The 15,716-nt window shown below is 42.8% G+C and overlaps 1 protein-coding gene across 4 annotated transcripts in view; it reads left to right on the top strand.

Annotated features, from left to right (window-relative positions):
- The window catches only part of PHKA1 (phosphorylase kinase regulatory subunit alpha 1), a 252,951-nt gene that overhangs the window by 30,929 nt on the left and 206,306 nt on the right, over positions 1-15,716 (top strand). For all 4 annotated transcript variants that reach the window (XM_033946131.1, XM_033946129.1, XM_033946130.1 and 1 more), the window contains exons 6-7: positions 5,971-6,051; positions 14,989-15,087. In XM_033946131.1, coding sequence (XP_033802022.1) covers positions 5,971-6,051; positions 14,989-15,087 — 180 coding nt within the window. The remainder of the gene's footprint in view (positions 1-5,970; positions 6,052-14,988; positions 15,088-15,716) is intronic.

The raw sequence follows: 15,716 nt of genomic DNA on the forward strand, positions 1-15,716 counted from the left end.
GCTGGGTCAGACCTGAGGTCCATCATGCCCAGCAGTCTGCTCACGCAGCGGCCCAACAGGTCCAGTAATCCTCTATCTATACCCCTCTATCCCCTTTTCCAGCAGGAAATTGTCCAATCCTTTCTTTAACCCCAGTACCGTACTCTGCCCTATTACGCCCTCTGGAAGCGCATTCCAGGTGTCCACCACATGTTGGATAAAGAAGAACTTCCTAGCATTCGTTTTGAATCTGTCCCCTTTCAACTTTTCTGAATGCCCTCTTGTTCTTTTATTTTTCGAAAGTTTGAAGAATCTGTCCCTCTCTACTCTCTCTATGCCCTTCATGATCTTGTAAGTCTCTATTTGTAATTTCACCAGAATGAAAATATGGTAGACACAAAAGTTTGGATACCCTCCTTTATAAGAAATATAAGAAATATTTCAAGATGTTTCTTATAGTCTGCTAAGAGTTTTTCTATTATTGCTTTTCAATTTTTTTTCTCACCCTTCCTTGCAGAACTTTTCTAGCTCTAAAATATTCTTAAATCTCCTTGCTTAAGAGCATAACCAGGCCAGGATTAATTCATTGAGGGCCCCTAGGCACACAAATACACTGGGCCCCTTGCCCCGCCCCATCCCACCATGCCCCACCCCATGTATTTACTTCTTTATTTCCACTTTATTTCTTTTATCTTAAAACTAGTCTTTAAGCCCATTACATTAATGGGTGCTAGAATAGATGTGTCTGTCTGTCTTTGTTTCTTTATCTCTCTCTCCTTGGCCGCTGTCTGTATCCTTCTGTCTCTCCCCCCCCCCTAGCAAAGCTGTCTGCCCCCAGCATACACCTCCCCCCCAAATGTCTCTCCATGGCCCTCTTCTGTCTTCCCTCCCAGAGCAAAGCTGTCTGTCCCCAGCACACCTCCCCCCAAAGCAGCCCCCTTTCCCTCTCCCTATCTCTCCATGGCCCTTTCTGTCTCCCCCCCAGCACACCCCTCCCCCCAAAGCAGCCCCCTTTCCCTCTCCATGGCCCCTTCTGTCTTCCCTCCCCGAGCAAAGCTGTTTGCCCCAAGCACACCCCTCCCCCCAAAGCAACCCCCTTTCCCTCTTCCTGTCTCTCCTTGGCCCCTTCTGTCTTCCCCCCCAGAGCAAAGCTGTCTGTCTCCAGCACATCTCCCCTCCAAAGCAGCCCCCTTTCCCTCTCCCTATCCCATTGACTCTCTCTCTCTCCCTGGCCCCCTTTCTCTGCCTGTCTTTCTGTCCCTCTCCCTGCCCCTGTGTCTTTCTTTCTTTCTGTCTCCCTCCCTCCCACTGTCTGCCTGTCATTTTTCCCCATTTCCCTGTGCAGCAGCATTTCCATCCCACTTCCCTATGCAGCAGCAACAGCATTTCCCTCCTATCCCCCCCTTTCCTGTGCAGAAGCAGTAGCGGTATTTCCTTTCCTCTCCAAGTCCCTGTGTAGCAGTAGCAGCATTTTCCCCCACCCCCCTTTCCCTTCTCTTCCCTTACCCTTCCCTGCTCCGTTCGGCCCCTCCCCCTTCTTTTACTGCCGTTGTCCTGCTCGATCTGGCCTGCTCCTGACCCTCTCACCGCCGACAAACCTCCGGGCTCCAGCCGCATAGGCAGCACTTTAAACACGCTAATTCGCGGCCTTCTACTGCCAATTTCACTGGTGCTGCCTACGCCGCTGGAGCCGAGAGGTTTGGAGAGAGCACAGTCGCGCGCCTTCAGCCACCGCACGCGTCTCCAGCCCCTGCAAGCGCCGTGAGGTGTCAAATAGAATACTGCCACAGAAGCACACCTCACAGCGCCAGGAATCACAAATTTTCAAGAGTGCATGCGCACTCTAGGGTTTTATTATTGTAGATTCAAAACAAACAAAGATTACCATATTAGTGCCAGTGTACAGTTTTTCTTCTATGCAACCTCCAAATATCTCTGAACAAAATTCCCCTTCCTTCCTAGAGGAAGAGATCTTCAGTTGGCAGGGCTTTGGGAAGCCCACCAATTTATATTTTGCATTTGGGTAGGAGGCATGGGGTATAGCGTGAAGAAAATTTAGTGCCCATCATTTTATTGGACTAATACATTTCTTTCTTAGCTTTCAGAGGTTAAAACCTCTTTCTTTAGATCAGTAAACTATACTTCTGTTACAGTATCCCTATCCTGACCTGATCTCTGAATTTGTAAAAAATGTATTAAAATTAGTTCAATAAACAGTATCATCTTATTTCCATTTTCTATTAATAAACAATTATCAACACAGCTACAATAATACCTTATCCTAAAGCAAAAATAAATAAATAAAAAAATAGAATTTTTTTTTGCTACCTTTAATCTAATCTAATCTAAAGTATACCGCATCATCTCTACATTCATAAAGCTTTGTTGTTGTATGGTTTCTGCTTTCCTCATCTTCTCATCGTTCTCTTCCTTCCATCCACTGTCTGCCCCTTCCAGAAAATGTTTGTCTCCCTCTTCCATCTCTGCCCCTGCCCCCTCCCCCCTTGGTCTGGCATTCATCACCTTCCCTCAGTTCCCCTCATAGTCTGGCATCTTTCATCTTCCATCACTCCTTCCCTCCTCCCTGTGTTTTTTAGCATCTCTCTTCTCATTTCCTTCACTCGGATGTGATATCTCTGTGCCTTTCCCCATTCTTTGGCATCTTTCTCCTCTCTCTTCCCTTTCCTTTTCTTCTCTGGTCTTTCTTCTCTATTTACTGCCTCTGTCTAAATTAAATTCTTTCTTACTATTCAGCCCTCAGTTTCCCTCTTTTCACTGTGTCTACTCACAGCTTGCCACCCCTTTCCTTCACCCCTCCACTATCTCACTAACTCTATCTTCTTCCCCCCATCCAGCATGTGGAAAAGCAGTAGCAGAGGTGAGGGCTGGGCACAAGTTCTCCCCACTTCCATCATCTGCCCTGCTCCCTTCTGTCTCCCTTCTCCCCACTTCCATCATCTATCTTGCCCTGCCCCTTTCTTCCCACATCCATCATCTGCCCTGCTCCCTTCTGCTCCCTTCTCCCCACTTCCATCATCTGTCCTGCCCTGCCCCTTTCTTCCCACATCCATCATCTGCCCTGCTCCCTTCTGTCTCCCTTCTCCCCACTTCCATCATCTGTCCTGCCCTGCCCCTTTCTTCCCACATCCATCATCTGCCCTGCTCCCTTCTGTCTCCCTTCTCCCCACTTCCATCATTTGTCTTGCCCTGCCCCTTTCTTCCCACATCCATCATCTGCCCTGCTCCCTTCTGTCACCCTTCTCCCCACTTCCATCATCTGTCTTGCCCTGCCCCTTTCTTCCCACATCCATCATCTGCCCTGCTCCCTTCTGTCTCTCTTCTCCCCACTTCCATCATCTTTCTTGCCATGCCCCTTTCTTCCCACATCCATCATCTGCCCTGCTCCCTTCTGTCTCCCTTCTCCCCACTTCCATCATCTGTCCTGCTCTGCCCCTTTCTTCCCACATCCATCATCTGCCCTGCTCCCTTCTGTCTCTCTTCTCCCCACTTCCATCATGTGGCCTGTTCTGCCTTGCCCCCTTCTCTCTCTCCCTCCACCCCAGGCACATCTCACCACTCACCTTTCACTCCTATTTTTTTTATTTTAGAATGGTAATGCAGCGCCCCCCCCCCCCCCCCGATCGACAACGTGGCACCCCTCATCGACGGAAAGTAATACAAACGAGCAATGCGGGTAAGAAAGGCAAAGGGAACTATAATTTTACAAGCGGTGCTGCTTGCCTAAAGCTTCCCTCTGACGCGCCCTGGCGGAAACAGGAAGCTGCGTCAGAGGGAAGCTTTGGGAAGCAGCACCGCTTGCAAAATTACAGTTCCTCTTGCCTTTCTTACCCGCGTTGCTCGTTTGTATTACATTCCGTCGATGGGGGGGGGGGCTTCGTTCATCGGGCCCCCCTGACCATTTTGGGCCCTAGGCACGTGCCTACTGGGCCTATTGGTTAAATCGGTCCTGAGCATAAGAGTTGCCTTACTGGGACAGATTGAAGGCGTTTTACAAAGTACCTCATGAAAGACTTCTGAAGTTAGAGTCAAGGGATAGGAGGTAATGTCCTAATTATGGATTAAAAATTGGTTGAAAGACAGAAAACAGAAAGTAAGTTTAAATTGTCAATATTCTCCATGGAGAAGGGTAAATAGTGGGGTTCTCACAAAATACCCCTCTGTCACACTTTAATTGTTTCAAAAAAATGGAACTAGCGAGATATATTCTTTTGCTAGACTTATCTTAGTCTTAGTCCATGGACAATACTTTATGAAGGGGAAGGGCCTCAGATCCCAGTGCGTTGTCGGTAGGTTTTTTCAACAACTGCACTGGACAGGAAAATAACCTCATCGGCCCCTTCATAAAGTATTGTCAATGGACTAAGACTAAGATAGTCTAAGATAAGTCTAGCAAGAGAATACGTCTCGCCGGTTGCATTTTTTTTTAAGCAATTAAAATGTGACAGAGGGGTATTTTGTGAGATTATTAATTGTCTCTCTGCATCCTATATATATTTTTGATTAAATGGTGAGGTTCTCCAGTGGTCTGTGCTGGGACTGTTGCTTTTTAACATATTTATCAATGATCTAGAGATGGGATTAACTAGTGAGATAATTAAATTTGCTGATGACTCAAAGTAGGAAAAAGCTACATTTATGTTTGTTTAAGATTTGATATACCACTTCTGCATTTTACTGACCTAAGCGGTTTACAATGTATCAAACTAAAGTGAAATTAGGTACTTGAGAAAAACTATCCTATCTGTCTCGAAGGTTCACAATCTAGCTAAAGTACCTGATAAACTAAAAATAGGTACAACATATGATACATTTCCAAGATCAAAAATCAAGGAAATAGATGTGATGCTAAGGGTTCCATGTTAGGAGTTACCACCCAGGAAAAGGTTCTAGGTGTCATCGTTGAGGATATGTTGAAATCCTCAGCTTAGTGTACTTCTGCCACAGCTAAGAAAGAGATAATTCTTAGCATTCTAACAGGAAAGGAATGGAAAACCAAAGATGAAAATGTTATAATGCCTTTGTATCACTCTATGATACAGCTGCACCTCGAACACTGTGTGCAGTTCTGGTTGTTGTATCTCAAAAAATATATAGCAGATTTAGAAAAGGTGCAGTGAAGTGCTATGAAAATGATAAAAGCTAAAGTGGCTAGGGCTCTTCAGCTTGGAGAAGAGACAGCTCAGGGGAGAGATAATAGAGGCCTATAAAATACTGAGTGGAGTAGAAAGAGTAGATGAGAATTGCTTGTTTACTCTTTCCAAAAGTACTAGGTCTAGGGGGCATGTGATGAAGATACTAAGTATAGATTTAAAACAAACCAGAGAAAATATTTCTTCACTCAACATGTAATTGAACTCTTGAATTCTTTACTGGAGATTGTGGTGAAATTATTTAGCTTAGCAGGGTTTAAAAAAAGGGGATAATTTTCTATAACAAAAGTCCATAAGCCATTATTGAAATGACTTTGGGAAATCCACTGCTTATTCTTAATAAAATCTGTTTTACTCCTTGGGATCTAGCCAGGTTCTTGTGACCTGGATTGACCACTGTTAGAAACAGGATACTTGGCTTGATGGACATTCAGTTTGTCCCAGTATGGCAATTCTTATGTTCTTATGTTTAATTCTACTAGTTACCCTTCTCCACTGAAAATTATTGACCACTTAACCCTACTCTTTATCTTTTACCAGTTTTATTACTTCCTATCTCATGACTTTCTAATTTCCTTAGGATTCTTTCATGAGGTACTTTGCAAAATACCTTTTGAAAATCCAGATACATAATATTGATTGGCTCACTTATATCCACAACACTTTTGAAAATAAGTTTTATTAGGTTTAAAAAGTTAGGGAAACAATACTCTGTGCACATTCTTTTCTCTATAATGATACAATTGTGTATTGCCTTATTATGAAATAGCATTCTGTCTAAAGCATTTGTTTTGTTAACAGAGTTTGAATGCATTTGCAGGATTTTGGCATGTGGGAACGTGGTGACAAGACAAACCAAGGGATCTCAGAACTCAATGTCAGTTCAGTGGGCATGGCTAAGGTAATGGTTTTAAATGTGGTATCTTTTCGTGGGATGATGAAGTGCAGAGAGAAGAAAATAGTGTTTTTTCACTATAACAAATGTAAGGAGTAAAAGGGTAGGGACTTGATTATACTACTTTTTCTATGTGGTTACACAATCAGAGTGGTTTACATAGACAGGTACTTATTTTGCACATGGGGCACTGAAGTGTTAAGTAATTTACCCAGAGTCACAAGTAGCTGCATTGGGAATTGATCTCACAATCTTAGGGTGATGAGGCAGCTGCACTAACCACTAGGCCACTTCTTCACTCATCATTATGAATTACAAGTATTGTCACAAATATTACAAGTATGAAATATTACAAGTATTACAAGTATGAAAATCAGTATTGTCACAAATAAAATTTATTTGGAAGATGTGATCCTGTATTAATAACCTGACCATATTTTGCCTTCAGGCTGTGTCAGGGGTACAGTGATAAAGCAAATCCCAGTGTCAAACACAAGGTTATTTCAGTTATAGAATACAAGAGCAATGTAAAATTCTCTCATAGTGTTCCTCACACAGCATTACAGCCAAACTCAACTAGTCTCATGTTAGATTAATCATTATACCCCTGATGCAATCTGAGGGCAAAATGTATCCACGTCAGGTTTTTAATAAAGGATCATCTCTCAAAAGAAATTTTATTTGTGCTAACACTGGCCAGTTTTAGCCTGGCCAAAGATGTGTCTTCAGAAAGCAGATCTTATCACAGTTTTTGTAATGTCTCTTTAATAAAATAGCAACTCAGGATTGTGGCAGTAGAGAGTATTTTACTGAAGGAGGGGGTGCTAATCCTCTCCACATATTGAGGACTGACTGATAGGTACAAAGTTCATAGTAAAAGAGTAAGACAGTGCAACAGCAGTAGCCCATATGAACAAGCAGGTTAGCACCCAAAAATCTTTAGGTTGTGTAAGAAGCAAGCCTTATTACAATGAAACAGTGCAACTCGTCAGTGTTAGTTTGTGTGAGCCTCAGTAAGTCCTTTCAGATATATGAGTATATTTACAAATGCCACTAAAAAAGCCATGCTTGAGGCTATTTCCCTGTTTTATCTTCAGAAAACAGCTGTGAGAATTGACCTGCTGGCAAATAGACATTTTTGAAACTCCATAGTAAGTTCTGTTTGAATGGCCAAATAGAGATGAATTGCACACAAATGAGTATATAATGAAGGGCTCTGTACCCACCTTTCTGTAAGTCATAGAATATATCAACTGCTTCACTTTCTTATGCAGGGCCAGGCCAAGGGCATCTAATTACTTAAGCAGACCTTCAGCCCTGTTATCCCTCACATCTTCACCTTTGCAGGCGGCTCAAAGCTATACCCCCAGTGTCCAATCTGTCATCTTTTCCTTGCTATCTCCTTTTCAGATAGCCAGCAATTTCCTTTCCCATGCTACCCAACTCTTCATCTTTTCCACTCCCCTCAGGTCTAGGATCTTCCTTTTCATTCCCTATTCACTCTGGGTCCATCATCCCCCTTTCCTCTCTGCATCCCCTACCCTCTGTCATGTCTGTCTGTCCAAGTTAGATTGTAAGCTTTTCTGAGCAGGGACTGTCTATAAATGTCAAAATGTACAGCGCTGTATACGCCTTTCAGTGCTATATACTGTAAGTGATTAGTAGTAGTATGTTCAAATTGAGTTCAGCACCACAAAGATATAGTAAATACACATCAATCAAGATAAGCTTAAGTTTTAGAAACAAAACCACCAAACCCTCCAACACCCCTCCCACCCCAGTCCTTCTTCTAGCATTAACATTCAGGGACAAGCTATCGGATCAAGTACAATATCATAAAGGTAATGGAAAATGAAAACTGAACATTTGAAGAGATGACTCCTGGCCAGAGGAGTCATGGTATTCCAGAAGGCTCCCAGACTTGCTGAAAAAACCGCCCTAGAACTGAGGAAAAGTCCACAATATCTCTACGTTCCCACATCAAAAGAGTGATCAAACGACTTCTCCATAGGGATAAGTCAGAAACGTCCACTTCCAACCATTTGATGAAAATGCACTTAAGGAAGGAATTAGCTCCCTGCTGACGAGGATAATTATGTGGTAGATCTCCAAACAGCAGCAAGGGCGAGCGGCGAATAGTAATGTTCCAGATTCGCTGCACAAAAGTAAAGATATGGTCCCTAAAAGTTTGAATGATTGGGCAAGACCAAACAATGTGGCCCAGGCCTGCCTCTGGAAGATGGCAGCGTAGACACTCAGCGGAAGCACGGAATCTAGACAGATAGACTATCTTAGATAAGATATACAATCTCATGACCAGTTTATAATGCTGATATAATTTGATAGAATATTAAGTGCTGTCAAAGTGTAAAATGTTTCTATATTATGCTACACTTATTGTTAGTTTTAAACTGAATAAAGAATTATTAAAAAAAAAAAAAAATTAAATTTATGTTGTTCCCAAAAAGAGATGTACTTGCAGAACGTAGGCAACTTTTTAATAGCAGTCAATACCACATCTTCTGGTCCAAGAGACCCACAACCTGGAATGGTCAAGCAAGGGGGATTCATCCTTCAATTGTCTATGATGGAATTTAAGAGGAACAGGAAGCTGGGAGCAAATCGTGTAAGCAGTAGACAAAAGTTCATGGCGAGAAGCATCTAAATTTTGAGGCTACAATGAAGTTAAATAATGATGGATCTGGAGATAAGCAAATCCATTAGTGGGAGGAAGATCAAATTGTAGTAGTAATAGTATACTTTCCTGACAGTTCCAGGACCTCATCTGTTCCTTACCTTGTTTCCTTGTTTCCAGTCCATCATCATCTCCCCCTTCCAATTTTCATACAGTTGCTGTTATCCTACCTCTTCTGGGGCCATTCCAAAAGTACTCTGTGCTGGCATGGGGCCTTTCAGTAGAGGCCTGTACTCAAATGCTACTCTCACCCTCATACACATTTTCTATCGATGGGAGGGCATGACATGGCAATGCTTGAGTGCATACTTCTGCTGGAAGACCCCACACTGGTGCAGAGTACTTTTGGATTGGCCCCAGAAGAGGTAGGATAACAGCAACTGCATGAAAATTGAAAGGGGAAGAAGTTGCTAGGATTTGAGACTGGAAAAGCTCTCCTGGAAAAACTCTCCTGCCATGCTGCTGTCCCCACCAAATGCTGCTGTCCAAAGTGAACTGACCCTATCCCTAAGTATGAGCCTCAGTTGGAAAGTATTGTACCAAAGGGATCAAGAATGTCTGTTCCAGTGCAATAGGTGAGACATTCTAGATAGTAGGATTATTTCCCTTTAGCTGCATGGTTGCAGAAGGAATCCACTTCAGATTTTTCACTCTCCCTGTGGACTACTTCACTGAACAGTTTAGCGCCCTCTACAGTTTTATCCTTCTGGACGTATGATTGCAGTTGTGTGTGTTCTGCTCTCCCCATTTTCTTATTTTTAATTCGATGTAATTCCGTTCCCTTTTGGGTAGTTCAGTACTTGGAGTGATTTTTTAAGCTGGCTGCTTGAATAGTCACAGACTCCATTCTATAGCTGACAAGCTGATCCCTTTTTGGGTATCTGTTGGCCAACCTGCATAGTTTCTCCGGAGCTCAGGGCCGTCCCTGACATGGTCTCACCTCCTGTTAAGCAGGGTTCGAATGCAGGCTGTTGGGTGCCCTTAGGGGGCTTGGTGGTGTTTTACAGGGGGCTGGCTGCCCGTCCAGGTGCGCATCTGGTGGTCCACGGGGATGGAGGTGCAGTCAGACAAGGAAGTCTGGCTTGCAGCCCGAAGATCAAATTGGTGAAGCATTCCCAGCTTTGTGGCAGTGATTTGAATCATCCGGCTATTGTGTGAGAACTGGAAGCAGGCTTACAGCACTCTGCCTCTTCCTCTCCCCATTGGAGGTCATCTAACACATTACCATCATCGATGGCAGCTAACACTTCCGATCTCTGGGTTCTTAATATCATCCGAGAAGGATAGTCTCTTCATTTCCTCGATATTCCTCCAGATCATCCTCCAAGAGAGTTTACTTCCAACCCTCTGCAGTCCTCTCTTCTTCTTCAGGAAGTTGAATCTCTGCTCATTCTCAAAGCCATCGAGAAGATTCCTTTGAACCAGCAGAACGCAATGTTTTGTACCTGGTGTTTCCTCGTCCCGAAGAAGATGGGAGGTCTTCGCTCAATATTGGATCTCACAGCTCTCAACAAATTTCTTGTCGAAGAGAAATTTCAGATGCTGTCTCTGGCGTCCCTGTATCCTCTACTGGATGACAATGATTGGTTATGCTCTCTGGACCTCAAGGAGGCTTACACTCACATTCCCTTTCACCCAGCCTCTCACAATTTTCTCAGATTTTAGGTGGGAAATCATCATTACCAATACAAGGTTCTGCCCTTCAGTTTCACATCATCCCCCAGAGTTTTCACCAAGTGCCTTGTGGTGGTGGCAGCAGCCTTGCGATCTCATGGTTTGCAAGTCTTTCCCTATCTAGATGATTGGCTCATCAAAGATCCTTCATCTCAAGGTGTTACTCTAGCGACACACAGACTATATTGTTCCTGCAAAAATTGGGATTCAAAATCAACTTCCCCAAATCACAATTGCAGCCTTCTCAGACTTTTCAGTTCATTGGAGCCCTCCTAGATACTGTTCAACTCAGAGCGTTCCTTCCTCAACAATGCCAAGATGCTTTGATAAAACTTTGCCATCAAGTGTCCCTCCTTCCTTCACTCTCAGCGAGGCACATGATGGTTCTCCTAGGTCACATGTCCTCTGCAGTTCACGTGATTCCTTTTGCCAGACTTCACCTACGGATTTCTCAGTGGTCCTGGCTTCTCAATGGTCGCAGGCACTTGATCCGCTTTCCCACCACATTACAGTAATATCTTCTCTATGGCAATCTCTTCAGTGGTGGATGCTCTCTTCCAATCTTTCCAGAGGTTTGCTGTTTCAAATGCTGCCTCACCAAAAGGTTCTCATGACCAGATTTGTCAACCTATGCTTGGGAAGCTCACCTAGATGGTCTCCGTACTCAAGGTCATTGGTCTGCCATAGATCATCGCCATCATATAAATCTCTTGGAGCTAAGAGCGATTTTCAATGCTCTCAAGACTTTTCAGCATCTCCTTCAAGTTCAAGTCATTCTCGTACAGACAATCAAGTAGCCATGTACTATGAACAAGCAGGGAGGAACAGGATCTCTTCTCCTTTGCCAGGAAGCTCAAAAGATTTGGGATGGGGCAATTCTTCACAACATTTTTCTGAAAGCTGTTTCCATCCAAGGAGAGAAAAATTTACTGGCGGAAAACTAAGCTGCATCCTGTAACCTCACGAATGCGTGCTGAACTCAGCAGCTCTCCGTCAAAATTTTTCTCAGTGGGAAATCCATCAGGTAGACCTTTTTGCATCTTTCCACAACAACCAACTGCCCCAGTTCTGTTCAAGACTATACTCTCCTCATCGCCTGGAGGCAGATGCTTTTCTCCTGGAATGAAAGAACAAGTTCCTCTATGCGTTCCCTCCATTTCCATTTATTCTCAAGACGCTTGTCAAACTCAAACAGGAATCTGCCACCATGATTCTGATAGCTCCTCGGTGGCCCAGACAACCATGGTTCTCCTTTCTACTTCAACTCAGCATCAGGGAGCCTCTTCTTCTGCCAATTTTTCCTTACACAGAGCCAAGGTTCTCTTCTTCATCCCAACCTGCAGTCTTTACACCTGACAGCTTGGTATCTCTCGGGCTGACTTCAGCTGAACTCAACTTGTTAGGGACATTTTGAATGAAAACCAGCCACAAGACAAGGTTATACTAAAAAATGGTCTTGGTTTTCTGCTTGGTGCAATCTTCATCATCAGGAGCCACAATAATAATAATAATAATAATTTATTTTTTCTATACCACAATCCACCTCCTGTCTTCGATTCTGGATTATCTTTTCCATTTATTCCAGTCTGGCCTCAAATCTACCTCTATCAGAGCCCATCTCAGTGAAATTGCTGCTTTTCATCAACCTTTAGATGGAAACCTCTCTCTGCTCATCCTGTGGTTTCCAGATTTATGAAAGGACTTTTCAATGTCAAACCACCTCCAGTAGTTTAGGATCTTAATGTTGTACTTGCTAAACCGATGAAGCCTCCATTTGAACAAATGTCTACAGCTCATCTTAAGTTCCTCACTTGGGAAGTAGTTTTCCTCATTTCTCTAAAGTCTGCTCACAGAGTCAGTGAACTTCAAGCCTTGGTAGAAGATCCACCATTTACAGTTTTCCATCACGATAAAGTGGTACTCCGCACCCATCCAAAGTTCTTACCCAAAGTTGTTACTGAGTTTCATCTCAATCAATCGATTGTTCTTCCAGTATATTTTCCTAAGCCTCATTCTCATCCTGGAGAAACAGCTCTTCATACTCTGGACTGCAAATGAGCATTGGCCTACTATTTGCAAAGGGCTAAATTGCATAGATCTTCTCCACAACTTTTTGTTTCCTTTGATCCAAACAAGTTGGGGCATCCTGTTTCCAAGTGGATAATTTCCAACTGGTTGGCTGCTTGCATCTCATTTTGTTATGCTCAGGCTGGGCTGCATTTGGAGGGTCGAGTCACGGCCCACAAGGTTCAAGCTATGGCAGCTTCAGTAGCTTTCCTACGTTCTACACCTATAGATGAAATATGCAAAGCTGCTATTTAGTCCTCACTTCACACTTTCACTTCTCATTACTGTCTGGAATCCTTTTCCAGATGGGATGGCCACTTCGGCCAAGCAGTATTACAAAATTAATTTTCTTACATTACATTACATTAGGGATTTCTATTCCGCCTGTGCCTTGCGGTTCTAGGCGGATTACAATATAGAAAATATCTGGGACATTCCAGTAGAGTTACATTTCAGGATAAGAGTAAGTTACAGGAACAGTAATGAGTTATGATACTACAATTTCACAGAAGATAATACTTATTACAGAAGATATTACATATAATAGAAGATAATGCATTTTACAGAGGTAATACATGTCAACTCGATCGGTTAAATCGGGTGTAGTGTAGAAGAAATTACAGTACATTCTAGATCACAGATAAAAAGATGATATAGGTGGGTATTTCCGAAGTCGTTGATTGGGAGCTCATTGGGTGGTGGTTAGAGTGATGGGAGATATTTTTTGAACAGTAATGTTTTTATTTCTTTGCGGAACTCTTTTATGTCTGTTGTTTTGGTCAGTAATTTTGAGATGTCAGAGTCTATTTTAGCTGCCTGTGTCCCCAGGAGGTTGTCGTAAAGTTTCTTACGACGGCCAACTCTCCCACTCCCCAGTTTTGGTTAGCTTGGAGGTCACCCATATGTGAGAATATGCTGCCTACTTGTCCTGGGATAAAGCACAGTTACTTACTGTAACAGGTGTTATCCAGGGACAGAAGGTTGGTTGGTTTCTTAGCTGGCTATCTGAACTGAGGAGCCGCGCGCCTACATCGGGTGGGAAGGCACATGCATGGTGCGGTCAGTCGTGAACTTTCTCAAGTTCTTAAAGTGCAAGAACGTTTTAGCAGCTGTCCATACTGGGGCTCTGTAGATGACATCACCCATATGTGAGAATATCTGTCTGCTGTCCCTAGATAATACCCGGTAGCCCTTTCAGGACCAAGGGACATATTTGTCCCATAACTTTAAAATCCTATAAATTTTGATTGGGATAGTCTACAGTTCTAAATTTGATATGTACGGATTCCATATGATACTGCCTTTATGTAAACAAACTGGTTCCGACATTCATTCATTAGCGTCGTTGCCAGATTGACGAGAAGATTCACTTGCCACACTGTCCATAAGCCAGAAGTGTGATTTTTTAAATAAAAATAATGATATTTCACAAAAAAAATCAATTTTTTGGCATCTGCAAGCCCTTTTTACCATAAAAATGTCGTCAAAACCACAAAAATTGGCCTACGATCCTTATGGTCCTGAAAGGGTTAAGGTAAATAACTGTGCTTTGCTGTGCCAAGCTGTTTATATTTTTTAGAGGCATTTTGTGGTGGTGAAGGCGATGCAATGCGAACTGTCAATTCAGAGCTGTAAAAATCCAGATAAACAGCTGTAACTAACCAGCATCTATGCAAGAGGCAAGACCATAAGAACATAAGAACATAAGAACTGCCATCTCCGGATCAGACCTTCGGTCCATCAAGTCCGGCGATCCGCACACGCGGAGGCCCCGCCAGGTGTACACCTGGCGTAATTTATAGTCCACCATATCTTTATATGCCTCTCTTAAGGAGATATGCATCTAGTTTGCTCTTGAAGCCTAGGACGGTCGATTCCGCAATAATCTCCTCTGGGAGGGCATTCCAGGTGTCAACCACTCTCTGAGTGAAGCAGAACTTCCTGACATTAGTCCTGAACCTGTCCCCCCTTAGCTTCATTCCATGTCCTCTAGTCCGTGTCAAATTGGACAGTGTAAATAATCTTCTCTGCTCTATTTTGTCGATTCCTTTCAGTATTTTGAAGGTCTCGATCATATCCCCACGCATTCTCCTTTTCTCAAGGGAGAACAATCCTAGTGTTATAAGTCTATCCTCATATTCCAGTCTCTCCATACCCTTCACCAGTTTTGTTGCTCGTCTCTGCACCAGTTTTCTGTCTGTTTTCCAAACAATAGTCCAGAGACCCATTGTATTACATTACATTACATTGGTGTCTTCTATCCCGCCAATACCTTTCAGTTCTAGGCAGTTTACAACAAGAGTTGGCCTGGGCATTTCCAGGGAGAATACATGGTTAATAGATGCAGTAGGTCTACATTAATATAATTTACCACTTTTGTATATTTTGTACTTTGATATTAACTTTTATATTGGTTGTTTAAGCCTATTTGTGTACCAGTCTTGAAATTGGCTTTTAGTTAACCAAACTTCTAAAATTTTTGGTATGTCTGTGTTGTCTTTTTGCAGGCAGCACTGGAAGCACTGGATGAACTTGACCTCTTTGGTGTTAAAGGAGGTCCTCAGTCTGTTGTTCATGTTCTATCTGATGAGGTGCAACATTGCCAGGTACAGTTACTTCCAAAGATTATCAATTCTACACACTAGGGTAATATTTTCTCTCTAAAGTTCTAAATAAATTAAAAGAAATGATTATTTCAAATACATGGGCAGAATTTTGCTGGGCTTCTGTAGGCAGAAAGCCAGTGATATAGGAGCGCCAGAGTTTCATATTCATTGGGGTTTTTTAAGTTGACTTGGAGTAAATTAAGGTAATCTTTAGGTCATAAAATACATTTAGCAAACATTGTGAATGTGCTGTCTTGTTGAATTTTAGATATCTTTATCTTCTGAGAGGAGAATAGGACTTGAGGAAGGTATATTGGCCCTAATTCTATACATGGTGCTCAAAATTGTGCATGCAAATATGAGCATGTGTCTAATTTATGCATGCAGTTTAATTGATTACTTGTAAGTACCAATAATTGAGCAATAATAACCAATTATCAGCACTTATAGGCATCTTTAGGCACTGGGTTTTGCTTGGATCTGAAAAGGGAGCATGGCCATGGGAGGGGCCCTGAGTGTATTAGGTGTGTTTCTGGAATTTATGTGCAGTTTTATAGAATAAGGGAAATTGGTGCCTAATTTAGGCAAGGGGATGGAATCTAAGGCCCAGATTAGCTCATCAGGGCCTC

Source organism: Geotrypetes seraphini, chromosome 5 (assembly GCF_902459505.1).
Source record: "Geotrypetes seraphini chromosome 5, aGeoSer1.1, whole genome shotgun sequence".
In the NCBI taxonomy this organism is placed as follows: domain Eukaryota; kingdom Metazoa; phylum Chordata; class Amphibia; order Gymnophiona; family Dermophiidae; genus Geotrypetes; species Geotrypetes seraphini.